The 26,409-nt window shown below is 39.1% G+C and overlaps 1 protein-coding gene and 1 pseudogene across 3 annotated transcripts in view; both read right to left on the bottom strand.

Moving 5' to 3' along the window:
* Window positions 1-23,636, bottom strand: part of Fcgr1a (Fc gamma receptor Ia) — a 29,424-nt gene extending 5,788 nt beyond the window's left edge. The window contains exons 1-4 of one of the 3 annotated variants that reach the window (XM_076861678.1): window positions 23,487-23,636; window positions 2,238-2,297; window positions 1,830-1,850; window positions 803-1,060 (exon numbers count right to left, since the gene is read on the bottom strand). In XM_076861678.1, coding sequence (XP_076717793.1) covers window positions 803-1,060; window positions 1,830-1,850; window positions 2,238-2,268 — 310 coding nt within the window. In that variant the 5' untranslated portion in view covers window positions 2,269-2,297; window positions 23,487-23,636. Of the gene's footprint in view, window positions 1-802; window positions 1,061-1,829; window positions 1,851-2,237; window positions 2,342-23,486 lie in introns of those variants that run through there. The other 2 variants (XM_076861679.2, XM_076861676.2) reach the window with 2 other exon arrangements.
* Window positions 7,762-8,350, bottom strand: LOC143403474 (protein CBFA2T2 pseudogene; annotated as a pseudogene).
* Window positions 23,637-26,409: the final 2,773 nt, after the last annotated feature.

Genomic DNA, 26,409 nt, shown 5'->3' with positions numbered 1-26,409 from the left:
ATAAAATGTCTATTGCAGTACTGTTCATAGAAGTAGAAGAGTAGGAAAACCTTAGCACTAATAGGCAGAATGGCTACATTAATCATATTACAGTCATAGAGCAGACATGCAGAAGACTTCTTTATTAATATAAACAGTGACAAAAGTAAGATATAAGACAATACATAGAGTATTCTAATAATCACAGTTTTTTATATTTGTCTTTTAGCTATAGTTGGACACAATACCTTTCTTTCTTTCATTTATTTATTTTTATGTGGTGCTGAGGATTGAACCCAGGGCCTCACACATGCTAGGCAAGCACTCTGCCACTGAGCTATAACCCCAGCCCCTAACAATCACAGTTTTAATTTTAAGTTTAGATATAGGGCTGGGGGTGTATCTCAGTGGTAGAGTGTTTACAATGCCTTGGGTTCAATCCCCAGTACCATATAAAAAAGTTTACATATATATTAATAGTTTTGCTTTAGTGGAAGGTGACTGTGGGACTAGAATTTTGGGGTTGGAGGGAGACTTTTCACTGTTCATCATTGTGTGTTTGTCTGAACTATCATTATACTATGTGATGGCATAAATGTCAACTAATGATAAAATATTAGAGTCTGCATTTTCCTCTCGACACCCTACTCACAGCTGGCCCCACTGGGCTGCTACTGGTGCACAGGAACCTTGATGTGATGTTCTTAGTCTATTGATTAATTTCAGTAAGGAGGCACTGAGAGCTGAGACTTTCACTTAAATGAAGACACACACACAGGAAGGCCCTGTGATTTCCACCCCTCCTGCTCCATGCCACACTCACCTCTGCGGATTTCCAGCTGTACAGGGTCACTTGGCACCGAGAGACCTGTCTGGCACCTGTATTCACCACTCTCACTGACCCTCGCTGCAGTGATGCTATACTTGGAGGTCAAGGTCTGAATGGCTGTGCCGTTGAGAAACCACCGTGTGGAGTTGTCTCCAGGCGGTTGCGGCCCCTCACACAATAAGGTGACCTGTTCATCTTGGAACACACTTACCCACGGAGGCTGCAAGGTGATCACTGCCTTTGTGGGGTCTGCTTGGGGATAAAACCAAAGCAAAACAAAAAGTGGAGTGAAAGGAAGGGCTCCGAGTGGTTGGTGAGGTTTTGTGGATAGCACAAGGAAAAGTTGCAGTTTTAGATTAGTTTAAAAAATAGGCAAGCAGGAGCCCACAAAAGCCAGACTTTAAAAGTGTCCAGATCCTGCTGTAGAGAGCTGTTTTTATCATTAAATCCTAATTGGGGTGTTAGAGATTTGGGGTTCCTGAGGATGGATTACTGATTTAGATCTCCCTAATTCTCCTAGTGAAGCAAGTTCTAAACTAGTGCAGACTGTCAGGAGTCAGTGTCCTTGTCCTCAGTGTTATACTGTTTCTGAGGGTAAAGCACAGACCTTCATAGGCTTCTGCTTTGGAAATGGAGGCTCAAATGCCTCCCTTTGAAGCCTTCAGTACCTGCTTGGCTCTCTCTGAGGAGAAAAAAACTGATTTAGCTTTCTTGTAACAGGGATTGCCCGGAGGGATGTTGAAAAACCAGCCTAGCTGCCTCTGTGTTTTCGCAATTCTGGCCATTTCCGCTCTCATAAGCACAGTTAGGCATTTAGTGCCTCAGTCAGGGCTCATTCAGAATGCCTTAGAAGCCTTAGAAAGAAAACTGACAAATCATATCACACTCTGCATATACATAGTTTTATAAGTCTTTCTTCTGTCTATGCTCTCTCTATTTTTTCTTCTTTAGGTTAATGGAACTCATCCTTTGGAAGAAAGAAAGTGGCATAAGAGGAGAATCTGAGGTAGTGATCACTTACCCACTTGCCCACCAACTGGAACTGCAAAGATGGAAGAACAGAGACATCCGGTGATTAGTGGGAGATGATGAGACAGGAAGAATTGGAGAGACAGAGCTAATTAGACTCTGGGGGGGCCAGTTTAGGTCTCTTGACCTAAACTATCCCTCTTTCCAAAAATCAAGTACCAGCAGAACTGATGATTATTGATGAAACTTTATTTTGATATGGGGTTTTCAGTCTAAGTGTATCTCAGGGTCCCCTTCCCACCCTTTTGATATAATAAGCACCAATAAAGCATCAAAGCACAGAAACAATTATCTTCATACGCATGAGTTCTAACCCAACATATCCAAGGAAGACAAAAAATGTTGATCCAAAGCCAGAATCCATATCGGTCTAGCCCCACCCTCTCTGAGCCCAACTTACCCCAAAGGAGCAGAGCTGTCAAGAGCCACATATCACCTCCAAGCTGGTGAGCAGTAAAATCTGAAACATGCAAGACACCGAAGAGGTTTTACTGGGGGATTTGGAGCCAAGATTAGAAAAGAGGAAGGAAATTGCCTTTTCTGACCACTTTCATCATGACCATTTTCTGGGAAGTACATCCCTAATTCTTTACATATATAAATATATATTTTTAGTTTTAGATGGACACAATACCTTTTATTATTATTATTATTTTGGTGGGGTTCTTTTTTTTTTTTTTTTTTTTTTTTTACTGGGGGTCAAACTCAGGGCTTTGCCACTGAGCTACATCCCAGGCCACAATACCTTTGTTTTGTTTTGTTTTTTATGAGGTAAGCAAACGTTCAACCACTGAGCCATAACCCAGCCCTATCCCTAATTCTTGAAGCATGTACTCCCCATTCTCCTTTTCCTTAGCCTATCTCTCTCAGTGTGAAGTTCTGGGGTTATGAACTCTTAAATCCAGGGGAAGGGCTAAAGTTTTAATGACATTTTATTTTGATTATTCTTCCTCTGTTTCTTAGGATTAAACTATGGAAAAACACCACTTTTATAATTGGTTCAAGGCCTGGCTAATGTTGGCTCCTTTGAGCCCAGAAGATCCTATGTCAACTTTCCTAGGGCAGGTAAAGAGCTGCTGATATTTGAGAGTTCCTTTAATACAAAGCCAGCCTTTGCTCCTCTGGAGAGTAGGAAGGATTAGTGTTCCATTTTAGCAAAAAGGTGTAAAATGCCATCCTCCTGATTATGAGCTTAAGGATATCATGAGTTCGTACTGTTTATCTTGGCCAAATGCAAAGAAATTAAATGTTTTTCTAAAATATTTATTTTTTAGTTGTAGTTGGACACAATACCTTTATTTTAATGTGGTGCTGAGGATCGAACCCAGGGCCTCACACATGCTAGGCAAGTGCTCTACAGCTCACAACCCCAGCCCCAAATTAAGTGTTTAATGTAAATATTGTGGCAAAGACAAATAACTCCTACCTATTCCTTAGGAAATATCCCTAAGAAGGGAGCTTTACAGTAGATTTAGAAAACTCTGTGCCACCAAAGTGAGTTGGTTCCTGAGGTAGGGTTATAAAGATATAAAGAAGTTTTTAGGCAGTCTGTCAAGAAATAGAGGGAGATAAAAAGAAATTAGAATGAGTTGAATAAATGCAGAGCAATCTCATTGGCAGGAAATAAAAAAATGTTGACAAGTTGTTAGAGTCTGTAAACAAGTCAGGATGGCACCTGGCAAATGTTAGAGTAAACAAGTCTGGATGGTGCCTGGCATTTTGCCAGGGGGAGTGGTTTGTGAGGTGGAGCCAGCGAGCCATTAAGTGTGGAGATTCCTTATTGGTTGACTGATGTATCTAGTTTATGTTAATTAAGATAAGCTGTGTGGAATGTATAAATACCTCTGTTGTCCTACAATAAAGGGCTCCCATTCCTGCTGTATCAAGGTACACAAGTTGTTCCTCACCCCTGGGTTATTTTGCCTAGCCAGCTGGGCTGCGGCAACAAGTAACATTACAGATTTAATTACAGCCTTGATTTTTCTCCCCTCAGTCTACACTGTCTTCATAGCCCCATGAGAGACTGAGGATACCTCCCTGACTCTTGACTATGGCTCATCTGTGCGATTTTCACTAGACTGAAATGTGGGTGGAAACAACATTGCACTACTAGCTTAGAACCAGAATTCTTTTTTTGTTTGTTTGTGTTTGTTTTTGTTTTTATATACAGGATTGAACCCAGGGCACTTTACCACTGAGCTATATCCCCAGACCCTTTTTATTTTTTATTTTGAGACAAAGTCTCATTTAGTTGCTCAAACTTGCAATCCTCCTGTCTCAGTTGCTGGGATCATAGGCATGCACCACTGTGCTGGGCAAGATCTGGAAGTTCTAAGGAAGCTTCACACATTATCTCTCACTCTCTTGTACTTCTCTGATTGTCATGATGAGAACATTCTCTGGCTAGCCAGCCATAGTGTGAAGTGAGCTGATCTAGCCATAGTAGCCTAAAGTAGAGCTGCTTCAGTTACCCTGCAAACATGCAAGTGAAAAATACATGCTTACTGTTGCATGCCACTGAGATTTTAAGATTATTATAGTTGACACAGGACCACCAGCCCCGATTAAAACCCTATATTTTAATCTCGCTAAAGCTTTTTTGTTGTTGGTTTTAAGCTGCCTATCTGGAAGGCCCCACTACCCTACCATTAGTCAACCCCAAGAAGCTGTTTTAAACCCAAGCAACTTTTCGTTTTAAGGAACAAATACAGGGCAGATTCAAATTAACAAACACATTAAATCATCTCATTATGGGAATAAGAAATTAAAATTGTACATCTTTAATTGAATCAGAGAAAGAGATCAAGGAGGACTCTCCAATGAAAGGTTAGTCCTTCATCAAAACAATGTAAAAATCCCTAAAGAGCCACTGACAGTGCCCCTCCCATGCGGTGGAAGCTTTCCTTGCTCGCTTCTAGTAAATCTGCTACTGAATTCTCACCCTCCATTGTCTGAATACTTCATTCTTCAGGTGCATGAGACAAGAACCTTCCAATGCTCATGTGACCCTGTGTCACACAGTGATAGCTGACTGACAGAAGTGGAAAACAAGGAAGACCTGAGAGGAACTCAAGATGTTCTGAGAGAGATGAGAGAAGCCTCAGGTCAATGAGATTTACCTTCAAAGACGTTCATAACTCTTATACTATTTTGTCTCCAAAGTTAGCTACTATACAGATGTACCATAATTTCTTTCATCAACCTTTCTTCATGGACACAGAGTATATTTCTAACTTTTTGTTATGACCCGCTCTGCAATACCTTTAAACATTTGACTTATTATTTCCTTAGGACACATATCTAAAATCAGCACTGCTCAAAGAAGGTTTAAATTTTTTCTTTTGGATAAAAGATTATTGTCATCTTTTATGTCAGATCATCATCATCATCATCGTTGCAATCTCACTGGCAGGGAATAAAATAATGATGACAAGTAGCATTATAGATTTAATTAGAGCCTTGATTTTTTTTCCCCTCAGTCTACCAATATTTGTACTATATGTCAGATAGTTATGCTATGATTATGTATAAAGACATGAATGGTGTGAATATACTTTGTATACAACCAGAGATCTGAAAAAATGTGCTCTATATGTGTAATATGAATTATAATGCATTCTTCTGTAAATTAGAATGAAAAATAAAAAATAGGGATCTCTATTTTGCTAAATCCAATATTGTAATATTGTCAATACTTAATATTGTAATGAGACTTTTACTCTCTCCCAAAATCTATAGTTATAAAACAGACCCACAGTACTCTTAATTTTAATTTCCCTGTTTATTAATAAAGTTGAACAATTTTTCCTATATTTATTCACTAGCTATGTAATTTTCTAAAAATGAAATACGTCTTTAGCTTTTATTTTACTCACTTTGTGCACTTTTGCCTTTTTCATACTGATTTGTAACAATTTAAAATTTTAGTCTAGATACAAACCCTTGTGGATTATTTGTACTGAAATTATTTCTTCCTAATTTGTAACTTTTCTTTTCATTTTCTTATGTTATCCTTTCACATACAAAAGTTCTTAGTTTTGATGTAGTCACATTCATCAATATTTTATTTTATGGATAGTATTTTGTCTTGCTTAAAAAGTCTATTTCAATGTATTTTCTTCTAAAAGTTTCAAATTTTTTATTTTAAACTTTAGTCTCCAATCTGTCTGTAAATTATATCTATATATGGTGGAAAGGTAGGTATCCAATTTCTTTTATTATATATATGTATTATATACACATATACACACACACACACACACCACATATACATACATACACACATAACCAGTTGTCTCAGCATCATTTAAAGTACGTAATTGGAAATTCTGATAAAAACTATCATAATATATGTAATTGTATTTATCATATATAATTGTGTGTTTATATATATATACATACTGTGTGTGTGTGTGTGTATAAATATATATATATATAGTGTGTATAATTCTGACTGGAGTCTATGCAATTTCACAGGCAATTTGCTTTCCCTGTCCCAATACCACATCATCTTAATACTATGGATTTATAACATATCTTCAGGTATGGTCATGTATGTATCCCTAACTTACTCATCTTCAGGATGTCATGGTTATTCGTGGATTTTTGCTTATTAACATACCTATCTGTATCAACTCATCAAATTTATTAATATTTGTTGGGACTTAGATCAGAATTATATTGAATATGTAAATTAATTTGGAGAGGGTTTGTATCTTTATGTCATTGAGTCTTATAAACTATGAACCTGGTATATATTCAATTATTTTGCTTTCCTTAATAACTTTGCATATTTTTTATTCATATATGTCTCACAGAGATCTTGGGGACTATCTTCCTAAAAGTGTGCATGTGTATAAAGGCATATTGGGGGTTTTATTTCCATACCACCAAAATGAAGCAAATTAATTATAATAAAGTGAGACACATGAATTTTTTTGGTTTCTCAGTGCTTATGAAATTTATATTCACACTTTGCTATAGTCTATTAAATATGCAATAGCATTATGACTGAAAATTATGACTGAAAAGCCATCATTAATTTTAAAATACTGTATTGCTAAAACATGCTAATGATCATCTGAACCTTCAATGAATCACAATTTCTTTGCTGGTGGAAGGTCTTGTTTCACTGTTCAGGTTTGCTCACAATCAGAGTGGTAGTTGCTGAGGACCGAAATGACCACTGCAATTTCTTAAAATAAGACAACACATTTTGCTGCATTGACTGGCTCTTCCTTTCACAAAGATTTCTCTGTAGCGGGTGATGCTGTTTGATAGAACTCTCAAAACTGAAGTCAACTCTGTTCTTGCTTTATTCACTAAATTTATGTAATATTCTAACTCTCTTAGTGCCACTTGAACAATGTTCACAGCATTTTCATCAGGAGTGAATTGTATCTCAAGTAACCACTCTCCTTGCTTATCCATAAGAAGTAACTCTTCACCAATTAAAGACTTAATTGAGATTGCAGCAATTTAGTCATCAGGATCTATTTCTAACTCTAGTTCTTGTGTTATTCCCAATACATCTTCAATTACTTCCTCCAGTGAAGTAATTGAAAATTACTTCAAAAATTACTTTCAAAAATCAAAAATTACTTTCAAAATTACTTTCAAAAATTTTTTCAAAATTACTTTCAAAAATCAAAATCATCCAAAGGGCTAGAATCACCTCCTTCTAAACTTCTGTTAATGTTGATATTTTGACCTCTTCCCATGAATCAAACTTATTCTTTTTTGGGGTGGGGGGGGATGAACACTTTTTGAATATGACGAGTACCAGTGCTTCATATATTTTTCCTTTACTCTTCATAGTCACCCAATTCTCCCTAACTCCACAGTGCAGCACCTCTTTTCTCTAAAGCAGAATGGATTTCACATATTAGGTGGAATCCAAAGGCTGGTGTTTACTCTGAGTTCCATCAGATTCTGCCCTTACCACTGCTGAGAGAATCTGCACTCCCAGGGCTATGCTGCCTGGGGACCAGCTTGGTCCCTGTTCTCCTCATCTGTTTTTTCATTAAGTCATCTTTTCCAGTAGTTGAGTTCTTTCCAATTAGATTCCTGACAGTGCCTCAGAACTGCCATGGAGCACCTCGTTTTTTCTACCATTTCCATAAATGCAGTTCAGGTGGTCAAGATGTTTCCGTTCTTCAGATCATTCCCTTTCTGTCAAATGGTGGTCTAGCCACTCCTCCTGATCGCCTCCATTTAGACCAATACTGGGTGCCTCTCACACACTTCTCTGTGTTCTAGCATCTTGTTAGGTTCCTGATATAGGTGAGAAGTTGGAATATATTCTAAGGTGTACTGCTGAGGAGGTGAAGGAGGAGGATGGAACTGGCCCCCTGATTCATGAGGGGCACAGTGAGGGCAGGACTGTGCCCAGGAACAAGCCTGATTGCACACGCTTTCTTGGCAGGAGGCTCAGGAGGAATTGTATCTCTTTCTCAATCACTCTCTTCCCTTCTCTCTGGACTGGGGCCTTTTTCCATTTCCACACATTTCCATGAGCAGCTCAGAAGAGTCAGCAGGAGACAGGAGACTGGTGTTGAGCAGAAGGTGTTCATGCTGAGCTAGATACTGGGACAGGGTCTGCTTCTCAAAGATACTCTTAATGGCATCTAGAATGACAAATTCTTTCCAGAGAGTTTTTCATTTACTTTGCTCAGATCCATCAAAGGAATCACTATTTATGGCAGCCACAGCCTTACAGAATGTATTTATTAAAATAATAAAATTTGAAAGTCAACATTACTCCTTGATTCATGGGCTACAGAATGGATATTGTGTTAGTGGGCATAAAAACAAAATTAAACTCATAAATCTGTGTATCTCCATTAAAACTCTTGAGTGAGAGCTGGGGATGTGGCTCAAGTGGTAGCGCGCTCGCCTGATCCTCAGCACCACATACAAATAAAAAAGATGTTGTGTCTGCTGAAAAACTAAAAATAAAAAATAAAAATATTAAATTCTCTCTTTAAAAAAACAAACAAACAAAAAAAAACTCTTGAGCGACCAAGTCCATTGTCAGTAATAATATTTTGAAAGGAATCTCTTTTTTTCCGAATAGTAGGTCTCATTCAAGCTTTGTGGGTCCATTTACAGAGCACAGGCAGAGTAGATTTGGTATGATTTTTAAGGGCCACAAGATTTCTGTAATGATAAATGAGCATTGGCTCTGATTTAAAATTAACAGATGCATTAGCCCCTAACAAGTTAGCCTATCCTTTGTAAGCTTTGAAGGCAGACAGACTTCTCCCTAGCTAGAAAGTTCTAGATAACATATTCTTCGAGCATAAGGGGGTTTTCATCTGTGCTAAAATTCTGTTGTTGAGTGTCATCTTAGTTAGCTCTTCTGGAAGAGTCAGTCACCTTAGCTAAATCTTCTGGATAACTCACTGCATCTTGTACATCAGCTCTGGCTGCATTTGAACTTTTATAATATAGAAATAGCTTCTTTCCTTAAATCTCATGAATCAACCCTCTGCTAGCTTCAGACTTTTCTTCTGCAGCTTCATCATTTCCCTCAGCCTTCACAGAACTGAAGAGAGTTACAGCCTTTCTCTAGATTAAGCTTTGTTTAAGGGAATGTGTGATCTTCTTTCCAGACCACTAACTGTCTCAGTATCAGCAATAGGGTGTCTGTTTCCTTACCATTTAGTCACTGGAATGGCATGTTTCCTTAATAACTTTTCCTTTATAGTCAACTTGACTTATTGATGCAAGAGACCTAGCTTTCACCTATCTAGATTTCAGACACCCTTTTGATTTTAAAGTTAGAAATGTGCAAGTCTTTTACTTGAACACTTAGAAGCCATTGTAGGGTTATTAACTGGCACAATTTCAATATTGTTGTGCCTAAGGGAATAGGGTCACCTAAGTAGAGGGAGAGAAATGGGAAAATGTCCAGGAGGCAGAACACACACACACACACACACACACACACACATAAACAACTTGTTAAGCTGCCATCAAACATGAATGTAGTTTGTGGCCTCCCAAAACAATTACAGGTGTAACATCCAAGGTTGCTGACCACAGATCACCATAGCAAATATAATAATGAAATAATCTGAGATATTGCAAGAATTACCAAAATGGACAGAAACATGAAATGTGCAGACATTGTTGGAAAAATGTCACCATAGACTCATTCAATGCAAGGTGGCCATAAAACTTCAATTTGTAAAAAATCTCAATATATCTGTGAAATGCAATAAAGTGAGGCATGATGAAATGAGGTATAAGCCAGGTGTGGTTGCTGCAATCCCAGCAACTCAGTAGGCTGAGTCAGGAGGATTGAAAGTTCAAAGACAGCCTCAGCAACTTAGCAAGGCCCTAAGCGACTTAGCTTTTGAATTAGTATTGAATTGTACAATGCTTTTCAAACAATTTCATTTATAGTGAAGTTACCTATCTCAAACAAAAAGGTTTGGGGATGTAGTTCATTGGTAAAGCACCTTTGGGTTCAATCCCCAGTACCAAAATAAATAAAGTATAAATAAATAAAATACAGTATCAATAGATAGTAATTCAATTGCCATTTAAAATTACATTTTTAAATGTTTGTCTATGATATAATGGAAATACGTTTAATTTAAGGGGCATTTATTCTTATATCCAGATTCCTAGTCTAATATTTGTTTCAGATGATTTTTTTACAGAATTTTTTTTCTTCCTTTCTAATATTTACATGGTTATTCTTTATAAGTTTTTAGGTAGGTCTTCTTATGTTTTTTAAGGAAAATAATGCCCTATTCTTAGTTTCCTAAATTATAACTATATATTAAATTTACTGAATTTATTAATTCATTTTATAAATTAATGTGACTAATTATAATAAATTTTAAGAAAGAAAGCCATATTATCTAAATTTAAAGAGAAAAGCATTCAGTAAATTTAATATACATTTATAATATTTTATTGTTAAAAAATTCTTAAATTCCCAAGTAAATCTAATTTCATCATGATTTATCATGTATATTTTAGATATTTATGGATTTGGCTTATTTGTTTTGTACTTAAAGTTTCTTTCATATGTAGTTTATGATTATATGTGCATATATAATAATCATAAATTTCACCAGAAGTTGACAATGTTAGTAGTCTTTTCAAAGATCCAACTTTAGACTTTCTAGGTCCTATTTATTGTATTTTGGCTTTTCTATTTTAAATATTTTTGCTTTTATTTTTATAATGTTTCTATTTCTTTCTTGAATTTATCCTGTTCTTTTTAAAATTTCTTTAACCCCATGCTCAAGATACTAATTTTAAACTTTCTTCATTTCTAACATACTAATTTAAGAGTTTATTTTTGATCATAATTACTATTTTAGACATACCCTATAACTTTAGATTCATAATCATTCCATTGTTATTTTTAAAAATTTCAAATACTTAAGTTTTTCTTACTGAATTTTTCCTTTTGCTATTTTTCTTTTTCTATTTTCCTCTTTTCATGATTTAGCATTTTTACACACTATGGAGATTCTCCTAAAAGTGTGCTGTGGGGACAAGTGCATGGAGTACTGCATACATGGCATATATTGCCGGTGTCTGAGTGGCAGGCCACTCCCTTCGTGCTGGTGTGTGAGCAGCAGGCCGCTTACCCCACAGGCACAGCCCTGGGCATGAGGCCTTGTGTTGCAGTCCCTGTGCTTGCTTCACGGCCCACTCCTCCATTGGTCGCTGCAAGGGCAGTTAGCAGACATTGCACTGGTGGCCGCCTGTAACCTGCTTAGCTACTGCCTGAGTATACATACTTGGTAACTGCACAATAAAATCAGACCTGCTTTCCTGCTTGGTCTCCAGAGGGCTTGATTAGGGACTCTGCAGCCACACTCTCCCTTACCTTGTTCTGTGGACCTCCTCGCCGGATGTGAGAAAGCCCATGGTGTACATTGCATTTTTAAATAAAAATTATTATCCCCAATAATAAATACTGGTATTGGGGATTGAAACCAGGGTGTCTACCACTGAGCTGCATCCCCAGCCAGTCCTTTTTACTTTATTTTGGGGCATGGTCTCACTAAATTGCCCAGGTTGGCCTCAAACTTATGATCCTCCTGCCTCGGCCTCAAGTTGCTAGAACTGCAGGCATGCTCACCATGCCCACACCAGAATGAAGTCTTTAGATTCTTCTCAGCACTTTCATGCTCTAGGCAGTGACATAAAAATCATTACTAAAAGTTCATGGTCATAGAATCCTAATATATAGAATGTTTTCTATAGAAGATCTATTTTATCTCCTTTTTTCTTCAAAGTATTTCAACTATAATAAATCTATGAAGGTACTGACTACCAGTGTCATATATATAAAGCTGAATGTGCACATATACATTCAGTCTTGTCATAAACCCTCTCAATGCTGGATGTATATATAGGAGAAATGACCTCCTTTATGACAACCCAGAATTTCTAATAATTTAATGTCCAGTGACACAGTTCTATTCAATATTCTAGGGATTAGTGAATGAATTAATCGTGGAGGCAAATTGGAGTGGTAATAAAGTAACTTTACTATAAATGAAATTGTTTGAAAAGCATCTTACAAGTCAATACTAATTCAAAAGCTTCCCTTGTTAGCCGCTCAACAGATGTTCCCCACTCCCCCAATACATAATTCAAGCAACAGGTCAAGGTTTGTGGAAGTCAGGTCAGTGTTTCTCAACTTTGAAAAGCTCTCAGCTTTAGTACTACTGAGGGTGAGTAAGTGTGGACTGATGCACTCAGCAAGACTGCCAGGGAAACAGTTTTTTGTATGAACATCTTGTACATTGGAGGATCAGAAAGAACACATATGGTTCTCCTAATCCTTGAAAATTTCTGTGCAATGACTTTGTCTTTTGGGTTTCATTCAGACTATGGATAACGTTGCCCTATTCACGGTCTAACTGGTTCCTTCCTTTGAGAGCTTAGTTTCTCTTCCTCTAATACCCTCTAAGCTGATTCTTAAACAAGAAGTGAAAATAAAACTCACTGTAAAGACCAAACAACAAAAGTGAAAATAAATCCATGAATCTAAACAAAGCTGCAAAATTAAACATTTTACTTAGTGAAGAAAATATTACTATTTAGAATATTAAAATATTTTGTACATGGGATAGATAAAGCTAAAAGAAGTCAAGTAACTTCCTCATGATCAAAAAGTAAATAGTACGAGGAGACACAAACTAGTTCCAATTCTAGTGTTGTGTAGCAATGGTATAATAATTATAATGTTTAATAGAAGAATAATTATTGCTAATTAACCATGAGTATGCTTTTTTCTATTCTGTAACTCAGCAATCTTTTCCCAGATAATTAGTAGCTTTTATCATTTGTGGAAGGGGGATAGGAATTAAAACTCAGTCAAAGCTAGGTCCTCTTTAGGGAAAATGAGTCCTTTGGAGTAGGGGCATGGAGTTAAGAAATAAAACTTTTATATCTTCATGGTGACTTAGCACTTGATTGAGCAGTGGATGTTGTCTTCTGACTTTTCAGAACATGAGTGCAGGCTTCTTGAAATCAAAAAGGATAAAGGGGAGAGACATTTTTCTTTACAGGGCAATTTACAATTATAGGGTAGAACTCAGTAAAGACCCTGTTTAAGACACAATTAACATTTCAGACTGGATTCTCTGGCCTTTCTTCTCACCTGCCTCCATGAATATGCTACAACATTGGTGTAATGCATGATTTATGTCAAGATTTCATGCTGAACACTGTCCTGGAGAGAGGGGGATGTTTGTGCCCACTGCTGACTCACAAAGACTTGACTAGAATCCCTCAGCAGCAGCCTAAGTGAGGGGATGACAAATGCCAGCCCAGGGAGGGTTGAAAATTTGTTGACTTGTGTCTTCATGTTGTCTGGAAAACTCAAACATTATCTCTTCAAATATTGCCTTCACTCTGTTTTCTCTCTCTCCCACTTTTGAGCCCATAACTGAAAATAAGATGGACCATCTTACTCTAATATATTTTAATCATTTGTGTGTTTAGTAATATTTTCCTCCTTGTTTTGTATTCTGAATTACTTTTCTTTCTCTTCAACTCCCATTTTACTAATTCTTCAGCTCTCACTGCTCATATATCTGTTAAACTCTAACAGAATTATTAATTTTGATTATTTCATTTCAGTTTTTTTAATGTTTAATTTTTAGTTGTAGATGGACAAATACCTTTATTTATTTATTTTTATGGGGTGCTGAGGATCGAACCCAGTGCCTCACATGTGAGAGGCAAGTGTTCCACCACTGAGCCACAGCTCCAGCCCTCTCAAACTAATTTCTAAAGATAGAAACACATTAAAATTATTCTTCATCCTAAGACACTGCATTTACGAGTGGGTGGTGTCATGTCAAGAGTTCATGGACATGAGAATGAAAGGTATTAGCTCCAAATACTTAATACCATAAAAACGCATGCAGAATTTGCTTTCTGCCTCAAAAGAGGCATGTTTGTTACACCTCAAACCAAGCATTAATCCTTTCCTTATCAAAGCCCCATCCCAGTCCCAAGACTGCCAAACCAATATGTAGACACACTCTTTAATAATAATAATGTGTTCCCAAAACATTGCCTATTTTATGATTTTCCTCTTTCTTCAGGTGACTGCAACATTACCTTGCCTGTTCAATCTTTGCATAGACTAGTCTGGCCTTTGCCATGAAAACTTGAGTAGAGGTTATAAATGAAGTTAAGTGGTGGGTAAAAAAGAAAAAGAAAAAAAAACAGCCACATGCATTAGCCTACAGTCAAACCTGGGTCACTCCAGTAAGAGATAAGATGTTGAATATTGAAGCACCAGTATTCTTAGGTTTGGTGACCTGCATAGTTCCTAAAACATCCAATACTCACGGTATTATTTCTCCTATCACCACTTGTAGATTTTATCTACCAGGCTTCTTCACAGAAATAAAATCACCTGTTCATACTTTGATTCAATGACTGCATATACCCTGGTTACACTAAACAGAACTAGTCTCGGAGCAGATGGAAATCAACTTTTACTAAAGGCTGATTTTCGGCTAAAGGATCCAAAATGTCCCTATGCAACTGAGCAAGACCCTTGCTCAGGGTCTGGGGATATAGCTCAGTGCTGGAGCATCCCTGGGTTAAATTCCAAGCATGCGCGTGCGTGCACACACACACACACACAATCATAAAACTAAGTCTCAGAATTCTTAGGAAACTTCTAAGAGGGGCCTTTCTGTGGCCTCATCCCAGTTTCTAGGAAACTGGCTGGGAGGGGAAGATTGAAGTCAGATGGCCTGACATGCCAGTGCAGTAATTTGTTTTCAGCCTTACTTCCTAATTTCCTAGCACTGCCAGATACTTGAGATTCTCCAGTGCGTGCTGTGTTTCAAAGCCAATACAAGTCCAGAACCTCCTGGCTCTTGGAATTGATCCATTGCTCTTCTTTTCCTAACATTCCTCATGATCTCTAGGATGCCAAAGATCAAGGGAGAGAGAATTGCTATTGCTTACTGCTATATTTGGATCTTAAGTGTCCCCAAGGCCCATATGTCTGGGTCTTGTTCCCCAGCTTGTAGCACTACTGGGAATGGTGGGACCTTTAAGAGGTAGGGCCTACCGGGGGGAACTTCAGGTCCTTTGGGGTACATCCCTGAAGGGGGGGCAGGGGCCCTCAGCAAGTTTCCCTTTCTTTTGCTTCCCAGTAATTAAGTGAGAGGTTTTGCTCCCTATGCATCCAGGCCATGAGATGTGGCCTGACCATAGGCCCCAAAGCAACAGGGCTATTAACCATGGACTAAAACTTCCCAACTATGAGTCAAAATAAACAATTTCTTTTTAAAAGTTTATTTACCTTAGGTATTTGTTACAGTATTGGAAAGCTAACTAACACACTTGACTATCATTGGTAGATGTGGTTTTTGCTAAAAGTATATTCAGATTTACACTGTGGAAGGGTCACTCAGGATATAATGTGGCAAAGGGGTTAGAGTAGACAAGATTGGCTGTAGGGAAGACAGTGGTTTGTTAAATCTATATTAATTGATATAAAAAGTGATGTATGGAAGAATGCAGTAATGAAGAAGCAATGAGTCTGTAGAAAGCACAATAAATTTAAACACTATTAAATTAAACACTATTATAAACCTTTATTGAAAAGTTGAAAGCATTCATCTAAGGAAGATAGCAAGATCTGATTTGGACAACTGGATGAATAGTGGAGGGTAAATGTACCAAGCTGGAGTAGGAACAGATTTTAGTGAAACATTGAAGACAATGTACTAATCTTTGGGAGATGCTGTGCTTGGATCTGATTGCAGAGTGTTGAGGTAGAGGGTGGTGTGATATGCCAACAGGGAACTCACTGGTGTGTTGAGTTTTAGCATTGGTGACTCTGAGATGCATCCGAGGCATCTTGTAAATTTAGGAGTTAAAAGTAGGAAGTGTAGGTTTGTAGTTTAGGGAATAAGTATAGGTCTGGTTGATGGATATGGTATTTAAAGTTATGCTGACCAGAGTTGGTGTGCATGTTAGGTGTGTGTCTTATCTATATGCAAAGTCAGTGTGAAGGGTGATTTTCTTGATGAATTCAAGTTGGTTACTCAGCTGGACCTACCTTGGCTTCTCAACAAGAAAAGCATGGTTTCATCTTATAGCTCCTGGCTTTCAAAAAGGCAACATTTCATAATGATTTCTAAGCCCAACTTATGGGGCTGTTCTCCAGGTTCTTCTCTTCAGTTTAATTTCCCCAGGGAAAACTGGGGAAAGAAATGTCTCTGCCATCTGAACTTAATTAAAAGATCAGTACAGGGCTGGGGAGATGACTCAGTTGGTAGAGTGCTTGCCTAGCATGCACAAGGTCCTGGGCATCAATAATAATAATATCAACATATTTATATTTTAACCACCAATATTTCTTGAAATATTCTATTCCTTATATATATATATAATAAATCCAAAACATATAAACTTGGGAAATTGAATTCTCCCAAGCAGACATTAATTGCAAGCATTGTTAATCTTTTTATATCTCAAATCTCTTCAAATGCTTTATATGTATTAAAAACACATAATAGTATTACAATGATTTTAAGACTGGTCATTAACTCAACAAACATACTATAACAGCTACAAAGGACTAACCGATTGTACCAAACTTTGTTTCTCATTATCTTGATTCTGTCCTTTTATTTCCTTTCTTCTAATTTTAATTCTGCTTCTCCTTCTTCTTTCTTTGCTGAATTAGAATTTTACCTAGCCTACAAGTTTGGTGACCTTCTCAGACCCGTAAGGCAATAGTTTAAGGATGAAAATTTAAAATTTGGAATCAGAAACAACGGACATGGATGATTTTTTTGTTTCTTTATAGGGATCTGTTATGCAGTTGGAACAAACCTTTTTCTGAGTTAAGCATTTGGTGAAATGTATCAGATATTTTGATATTTATAGTTTTGTCTAGTATAGCCAACACTACCAAACAAAAACAAACCACCTTTTTTGGGAATTTAAGTCTTTCTGGATACTCTTTCAATTGTTCTACCTACAAAGGACCAGAAGAGGGCATTGTTGATTCAGTGGTAGACTTCTCTGCTCCTAAATGGGAGACCCGGGTTCCATTCCCAGCCAAGGCACTACCTTTTCCATCTCTACCCAGTCTCAGTATCCGTGGAAGGACTCCGTGTCCCTGGCAATGTGTGTCTACAGGTGTGGGCTGAAAAATTATATTTTCAATTAAAAACCAACAAACAAACAAACGAAAACCACTCCAGACGTCTGGAAGTGTTCATCTGTTTTTTGTTTTCTGTCTCTTTACAATTAGGATGTTCCTGGGAAAGATTATTATTTGGAAGTAAGATATGGGTTCCTGCTTGAGGGGTAATAAATCTTCCAAAATTTTTTCTTGTCTAAGAATATATTAAAACAAATATTTTTTGAAACAGATTTTCAAAACAACAATACTTATTTATTTCTCTTTTTGGAGATAAATGTATTCACAAATGCATTTAAAGTTTTCCTTCTTCTGACATTGTGGCTTTCTACATTTTGTTTACAACTTGTTTTTAATAGTTCTTAACTGGAAATACTGTGTTGAAACCATCAGTTTTGTTAGTTTTATTTTCTCCTCTCCCACACCCCAACAGGGGATTGAGTCCGTGGGTGTTCTACCATTGAGCTACATCCTCAGTTCTTTTTATTTTTTTATTTTGAGAACAGAAACTCACTAATTCACCAAGGCTGGCCTCAAGTTTGTGATCCTCCTGCTCAGAATAGTCAGGATCATAGGTGTGTTGTGTACCACCTCACCTGGCATCAGGGCTGTTTTCTGTTTTAACTTGTTTGGAAATCTCTGTTGAATAAAAATTAACATGTGTTACATAATTTTTACTTTTTAAACTTTTCTCTGAATAGTAACTAGATTTTAGGGAGAACAATCTGGGAGACAAGTTATAAAAAAAGAAAAAAATGATAGATTTTACATATGTGATGAGGCATATTGAAAGAGTCCATCAGGTACCAGGAAAGATTAAACCAAAAGCTGGACCTGGTAGTGCATGCTGGTAATCCCAGCAAGTGGGAGGCTGAGGCAGGAGGATCACAAGTTCCAGGCCAGCCTCAGCAATTTAGTGAAGCCTTGAATAACTTATTAACAAGACCTTGTCTCAAAACACAAAACAAAACAAAACAGAAAAATGAGCTGTGGATGTGGCTCAATGGTTAAGCACCCCTGGGTTAAGTCCTGGTATACACGCCTGCCCCCTACAAAAAGAATTAACCCAAGAAGATCAATCTCAAGATGATATTATAGGAAAATTATTAAAAATTATAGAAAACATCCTCAGGTTCTCTAGGCAACTGAAATGTCACAAGAGCAACAATTAGATGCACACTGATATATAAGGCAAAGCAACAGTGGAGCAGCATTTTCAAGAAACCGAGTAAAGAAAGTGCAAACCAAGGATACGATATCCAATCAATCTCTTTCAAAGTCCACCATTTAAGGTCATTGTACTAGTTACCTTATATTTTTTCATATAAACTACATTTTTAAGGCTCAACCATAGTCTGACCCAAACATTAGCCAAATGCCCTCCTGAACCATGGAAAGGTAGGGCAGTTTTGTGAGCAGTTACCATAAGGCTGTTCTTACTGATCTTTTGTGGGAACCTCCCTGTTTCTGAAGAACCTTGGAAATTTCCATTTTGCCCTCATCCCCATAGGGTACAACTGCAGACTGTAACTACTTAGCTACAGTATAAAATTGGCTCCTTCATGACAGGACAACCCACTACTTGTTTTGTCTTGTCCACTTGGGTGTCATGCTATAGGATTATGGGTGTGGAATCTGACAACAGCACTAATTTTGCTTATGCCGTGTGTGTATAATTATAAACAACTTTGATTCATTTGAGCTCATAGTCTCCTTACAAGTGGATTCTATCGAAGTATGAGAAGACCTCCTGCTGCTTAGGATTACTTGACCACTTGACAAGTTCCTGCCCCAAAGGGTCATAATGCAAGACAAAAGGTTCCCCAGAGTGGTACTTGTTAGGTCCTTAGGCCAAAGTAACTCCATTTTGAAAATCAGCACCTGCCCACCCAGGCATGACCTTCCCATTAGGTCCACCCACTACCCTAACTACCCCTAACTACTAAAACTACAACAAAGACACCAAGTAACAATCACAGGACCAGATGAGTTATTTTTTAACTACTTTGTTGTATATGACTATAGAGTTAAGAAGTTTTTTCCAGCAGGCTGTCCCATCTTGCAGAAGGGCAGCCCTGCAGATATTCTCTGTCAATAAACCTTTGCTTGACTCAGAGATGTGTCTCTCCTGGATATTTGTACCAGCTACCCTAACAGTATCACATGATCTCCCTGAATTGCTGGGTGTCCTCCAGTTAGCCTATATATTAAGGATATATATATATATATATATATATATATATATATATATATATATATATATATATATAATAAACATATACACACATATTTAATTTTTTATATATATATATATATATATATAATGTTTGGAGGCTGAGCATCAACAAGGGAGGATTGAAACCAGGCATTCAAATGGTACTTAAGTTGTTGCTAAAAGTTGTTAAAACTGAGTGGATGGTCTCTTAAAACTAAAAGTTGATGCAGAGCCATGCTGTGGTGGGTCTGCTCATTTGTGTATCCAATCCTCCTTTTCCCACCCTGTACTTTTCTCACCAATACTTTAGAGGAAAAAAACAAAAACAAAAACAAAAAACCTCCCCACTGTTCCAACTGATCTCCAAAGCTGGTCACACCTCTCTGTTCTCCCAGCACTTTCAGTCAAGGAGATAACATGGTCACCTGACAGCTACTGTTATAACTTGTCAAGTTCATACACTGCACTCCTTGGTCTTTGTTTCTCTACGAGACAGTATGAATCCAACTAAGAAAGTTTGGGTAAAATCTTCAATAAATAAAAAAAAGTCTTGAGTGAGGATTCTGAGCCAATTCAATGTACAGAGAAATGTACACTTGAAATAGATGAATTCCACTGCTATACTATGAATGCGTTTAATTGTCAGAGGAGATTCTTCAGAGTACTGTTGCAAGTAAATAAATGGTAAAGGGGCAAATTTTTAACATTTGTTACCAAAGGATGGATCATAATTTAGCAGGAATGCTTATAGCCTCTGATGTCTGAAGTTTCACCATATAATGATGTCGTGTTGGTTGGCAAGACAAAATTTTCAATCCCAAAAGCTCTAACTGCAATGTTATCAGATATCTGCTAGGCTAGCAGAAGGTTCAACAAAATTCAGTAGCTTGGAATTTTCTCCTAGGCCTCTCTCTGCCAGCTGGAAGACACACTGTGTCAGCCTGTGCCTGGTGGCCAATCTTTTCAGACTGAGAAAATGAGACATGTTGAATGTACCAATGTCTTGCATTTCTTCTTCTGCCTTCTGAGAGCCTATGGAGGCAGACATGTGGAAGACTGTGGTGCAACGACATTTTTTCTGGCAATGAGAAGGGTCTCTGGAACCAAAGGGAGCACAGTTCTTCTTATGCAAGACAACCCCTCCCCCTAAAAAAAGAGTTTCAATCCTCCCTTGTTGATGCTCAGCCTCCAAGCATATATATATTTTATACACACACACATTCCAGCTGGCAGCTGGAAGTTTGGCTCATAGCGGCCCCAGCAAACTTCTAGCTACCAACTGATTGGCTCCTCTGCGGTGATGCTCATTGGGCTGTTTCCCTGCCCTTTCAGACAAGGAGCTGCTCATTGGGGGACTTTTTTTTTGCTCTGCCCACACGACCCAGCCAATCGGCCTCAAGAGCAGGAGGAGTGAGGGAGGTGGAGAGGCTTGTGGGAAGCCAGTGGTGGCAGTTGGCAGCTCTGAAGGTTTTCCTGAGGAGCTGTGTGGTTTGGCCTGTGTGGTTCTAAAAATAAAGTTCGTTTCTTTTGATAAGTGGTTCCTGAATTGTGACACACACACACACACACACACACACACACACACACATCTCCTTAGGTGGTGGTAAGGGTGAAAATCAGGAAAACAAAACCACAATAATCTGGTGAAAGGTATCTCATGTCCGTGGAAAAGGTGGTATGGTTTGGGTCAAATTCCAAAGCAATTTTACTGCTGATGGTCACTGGATGCAGAATTAACCTGTACCATGCTGTACCATACAATGATTTAAACTAATGAAAAAACTAAAAATAGATAAGAGAGGGAGAGAAAGAGCGAGTATGAGAATGAAAAGAATCAAATAGCTCCAAACTCTGCTGAGCTCTCCTCCTGCACTGGTTCTCACTGGATCTCTCCAACCCTCTCTCCCTCTCTTCATTGTTTGTCTTTGCTTCTTTGCTGTTTTCAACCATCCTTGCTTTGTATTTCGCTGTAGAGATTTTAGATCATATGGGCTGCCTCTTACCCTATGGACTTCATCTGATAAGACTCTGGAATTGAGTCATGATGGCAGTGAATACACCTGTTTCTAGCCTAATATGCGATGGTCAGGTCAAGTGCACCTCCACCACAGAACTACCACACACACACACACACACACACACACACACACCCCAGCCCTGCAAACTTTGAATTAGAATAATTTCTATTTTTTTGTTTTTCAATTTGTTTACAGCACACTCCCCCCATCTTCCACAGCTCTCTCACAGATTCCAATTAAATAAAAGGCCCTTATAGCCCCATTTTTAAAAAAAAAAAATCAGTAGCTTGCTTGTCAGGTGGTTTCTTGGAACTGTGCCAATGAATTCTCAATGCTAAATCCCTCTGGCAGCCAAAAGGAAAAGCAAAATGAAAACAAAAAGTACTGTCTCTCACAAACTAAAGGTCTCTATTATTCTGATAAGAAGCCCCATGCATGCCAGACTGTGACTCCTACTAAAGTTTGGCCCATTTATTTTGCAGAGAGTCAATGTGAATGATGTGACATATTATTTTTATTGCAATTATATTATGAAATTCATCATTATTAAATTTCTCAAAAGTTATAGAAAAGTTAATGATGTTAAAAAGAAGTTTCCCTTCACTAATGTCATTTTCAAAATAAATTGCCCATAAAAGTTAAAATAAGAAAACATCTCCCTTCAGGAGAGTAAGTAGATCAGTGGTAGAACACTTGCTTCACATGCTGAGGCCTTGGGGTGGAGGTGGGGAGGTGATTTGTTTTTAAAAAATCTGCTGCGGTTCCAATCAGTCTTAGTTTTTCAGATGCCTTTATCACTACGGCAGATTTACTTCCAGGAACACCTCCAAAGTGGAAGATGGATTTGGGGTGGGACTCTTTTGTGCACCACATTTCAGAAATCCCTAAAGTGTCAAGAATACCCCCAAGACTAGACAAGGAACAGCACCACATCCACAAAATTTAGAAACAGTGAAAAAAGCCAGGCTTACTTTTTTTTATTAATTTATAATTTTTCAAAAATTCTGACCGATCTTATTTGGAAGAAAGGGTAAACACTAAAATACAAAAGATCAAAGTCTTGAATTCGAGTTTGCTGGGATACTAGGCAGTTAAAAATTCTATCTAAAAGTCTGATCATTTTTAGTGTTGCTTTAAATGTGGGTTAAAAAATACAATCGCATAAAATCCTGGGCATGTATTTGGTACTTGTACTTTGGAGCAATATGCACCGGAGTTTTACCTTCGCTTTATATTTCACTTTATATTTCCATTATCTGGAAGTATCTAAGTTAAAAAAAAATATTGGGCAGCAGCTTCAATTTTAGAATTTATATTATCTCCATTTCTCCACCACTGCCCAAAGAAGCTGAGACACAGCAGTACGTAGACACACTAAAGAACAAGGAGCAGAGATCCCATGCCCTAAGCGAAATCCAGCACCCGCTGCAGCAGGGGGCTCAGAATTCAGATCCCTAGACCACCTGAAAACCTGGGGCTGCTCAGCTTCTTTAAAATCCTTCCAGTGGGGACCTCTTGCACTGACCTGGGGAAAACGCCTTGTAGCCTCCAGGGGCCGCCGTCCCCCCCCCCCCCCAGGGAATTGTTCCCAGGGAATTGTGGTCGGATCCCAGCTTTTTCCAAATTCCAAACCAACACACCACGCACCCAGCGAACCCAACCTCCTCCCTCCCAGTGGTGCTCCCGCGAGGCCCCAGGTCCACAAGTCGCGGACCACGCTGCCTCGCCCCGGCCGCACCCGACACTCACCTAGAGCCGAGCCCGCGCGGAGTGGCAGCGTGGGCACAGACTGTCACCCGACTGGCCCGCGGACTGGCGCTCCGGGAAGACGCAGGGCTGGGTAAATGCGCCAGGCGAAGGGGGCGGGGCGCCCCGAGCAGGAGCGGTCCGGCCGGGTGGCCCAGTGGAGAGCCCAGGAAGACCTCGGGGCCTGGGCGGAGTTCGCGCGGCAACCTGCCGCAGTTGCCGCCCACCTGTCGTGGAGGGCAACTCCATCCTCCCTGCACTCGGGCCCCAACTCGCGCGGCTCCCTCTCTCACGGTCCCCCCCCACCCCAGTTACCTAGGAATCGTGCTTCCCCTTTAACCAACCGCGGACTTAGAACCACGCGATTTCCCTCTTCCTCTGAATTTCGGCGCACAACCCGGCGTGGAGGCCGATTCAGCTCGCCCCCCATGGCCTGCCCAGACCTGAGGGTCTGAGACCTCAATCGGGGTCGGAGTGTGGGCCTGTGTTGGGGTTTCTCTGGCCTCGCCGGTCAGGGTGCCCTCCCCGGGGCTGTCTCCAGGGCCAGGGGCAGCCCGCGGGCCTCCCAACACAGGTCCCTCGGGGGTCAGGCACAACTGCCCCCGCAGCCGCCTGCAGAGACGTTCCGGACCGTGTCGGTTCCCCCGCCCGGAGCCCGGGAGCAGGGTGGGTGGCACGTGGCGAGCTTCCGGCTGCTGGGCCGTTGGGGGCGGTAGTAACCTCCTCGCTCCTCGGGTGGGAACGCCTGCGGGGCCTGGCTGCTGCCCTCTTGGGCCCTGTCCTCTAGGGTTCGAAAACGGTCCTGAAACAACAGATAGGTTGAAATAGACGAGAACCAACAGGGCAGAGGTCCTACGAGATTCTCTGACCTCGAGGCACCCACAGGGTGAAGTTGGCCGCCCACCAGCTCAGCCCCTCCCGTCGCGGTGGACCGACGGCGCCCTCCCTCGGAGCCCGCGCAGGCCTCGGCCGTTACCGGTGAGCAGGCCGCGTCTCCATCTCTCCAGCTGCCTCCTCTCTCCCCAGGTTTTCTATAAATTCCAAGGGTCCAGCTGATGACTTCTTTTTAATTGCCCGTATCTGGAAAAATAATACTGTAAAATCCTCCAACAAAGGAAATGGCTTCTGACGAGTTTCGTGCTGAGGACTTTCAGGTGTGAGGGAAAATCAAGCCCAGGACCCATCCCAGAGAAGGCAGGTCCTGCTGAGAAGGTCCCAGCCGGGAACTACTCTATTCCTGTAGACTTTTACCCTGGGGTTGGGCCCCTGTAAGTGCACTGGGACGGAACTTAAGATGCATCACAAGGAATGATTTGTCTTCATTTTAAATTTAAATGCAGATTCCAGAAATCATAGAATCAGCATTTAAAGCCCACTTTATGCCATTTTTCCAAAAATGAGAAAGATGATAAATGACAAAACCTTATAAAATCGCCTCTAAATATCAGTTCTACCTACTAAAGCTTTTCTTCCTACAAAGAACAGAAAATTGCAAATCAAACATTTTATTTCATACTCATAAATAATAGAAAATTTCCTGTGGCCAAAGAAACTGAAAAATTTCAAGAAAATTCTTCATTGTCAAATGCTGCAGACAATTGATATCTAGTTCGGCTCTGAAGATAACAGACTTATTTTCTCCAGAAGATTTATGAGGGATTCTTTAGCTAAGGAGTCAGGGATAGTATGTGAAGTCATGTGTCCTACAATGAAATGAGAAGGATTAAGTGTCAGCATAACTTGATTTGTAAGGTGGATACTTTAGTCTGTTCCCATTTCTGATTTATTGAGCTGTAGAAAATGTCAAGCCTGAAGGGCTTTAAACCTTACTATTACAAACTGTTTATTATAAACAGAACACTATGAGAATGGCCAAAGGATACATGTATAGATAAACAGAGATGAGTTGAGATGCCTATAAGAGACCCATTTTCATAAACAGCACCAAAGCAATTTCATGATGAAAAGAGTGTCTTTTCAACAAATAATGCTGGACTAACTTAATATCAGTAGTGAAAATCCAACTGCTATATTTGGATCTATAATGTACCCTCAAGGCTCTTGTGTTATAGGCTTGGTCTTCAGCTTGGTGCTATTGGGAAGTGGTGGAAACATTAAGTGGTGAGACCCTAGTGGGAGATTTTAGGTCATTGGTGGTGTGCCCTGGAAAGGGATTATAAGGTCACCAAACTCTTTCTCTTTCCCTCTATATATTTTTACTCTAAAAGGATTTTTAATAATAGCCATAAGGTGAACAGCTTTGCTCCATTGGTGCTCCCAGCGGCCATGTGCTGTCTTGCCACAGGCTCAAAAGCAAAAGAGCCAATCAACCATGAAGTAAAACCTCCAAAACTGTGAGCCAGAATGAACCTTTTCTCTTTTTAAGTTGAGTATCTCAGGTATTTGTTATAGTAATGGAAAGCTAACCATCATATCCACAATCTACCTCACAATATACACAAAAAAAGGCTAATTTGAGTCAGGTTATAGACCAAACCATATAAACTACAAAGTTTTAGATGGTAATTTCCTCATGACCTAAGAAATAGTTCCTAAGAATGACTCAGAAAGAAGTAAAAAGGAAATATTATAAATTAAACGTGATCAATATTAAAATGTCTTCTAATAAAAGACACCAATATGAGTGAAAAGGCAAGCCACTGAAAAATAAGCTTTTGTTTTTCAAGAAAATTCTAAATTCATTCAGACATATTTTATGAACTTCTTTTATGACCTGTATCCAGGAAATATAATGAATTCTTACACATTTTTTAGGATAGGCAAAGTTTAAACAGATGCTCCAAAGAGAATATATACTAATAATCAATAAGCATGTAAAAGAGTGCTCAATACCATTAGTTATCAGGAAAATCAACATTAAAACCACACTGAGATACTTCTTAACCCAGGAACATAGCTAAAATGA

The sequence above is a fragment of the Callospermophilus lateralis genome, chromosome 7 (genome assembly GCF_048772815.1).
Source record: "Callospermophilus lateralis isolate mCalLat2 chromosome 7, mCalLat2.hap1, whole genome shotgun sequence".
NCBI lineage: Eukaryota > Metazoa > Chordata > Mammalia > Rodentia > Sciuridae > Callospermophilus > Callospermophilus lateralis.
Note: the sequence above shows the minus strand (reverse complement) of the source record. Positions and strands in the feature narration are given on the sequence as shown.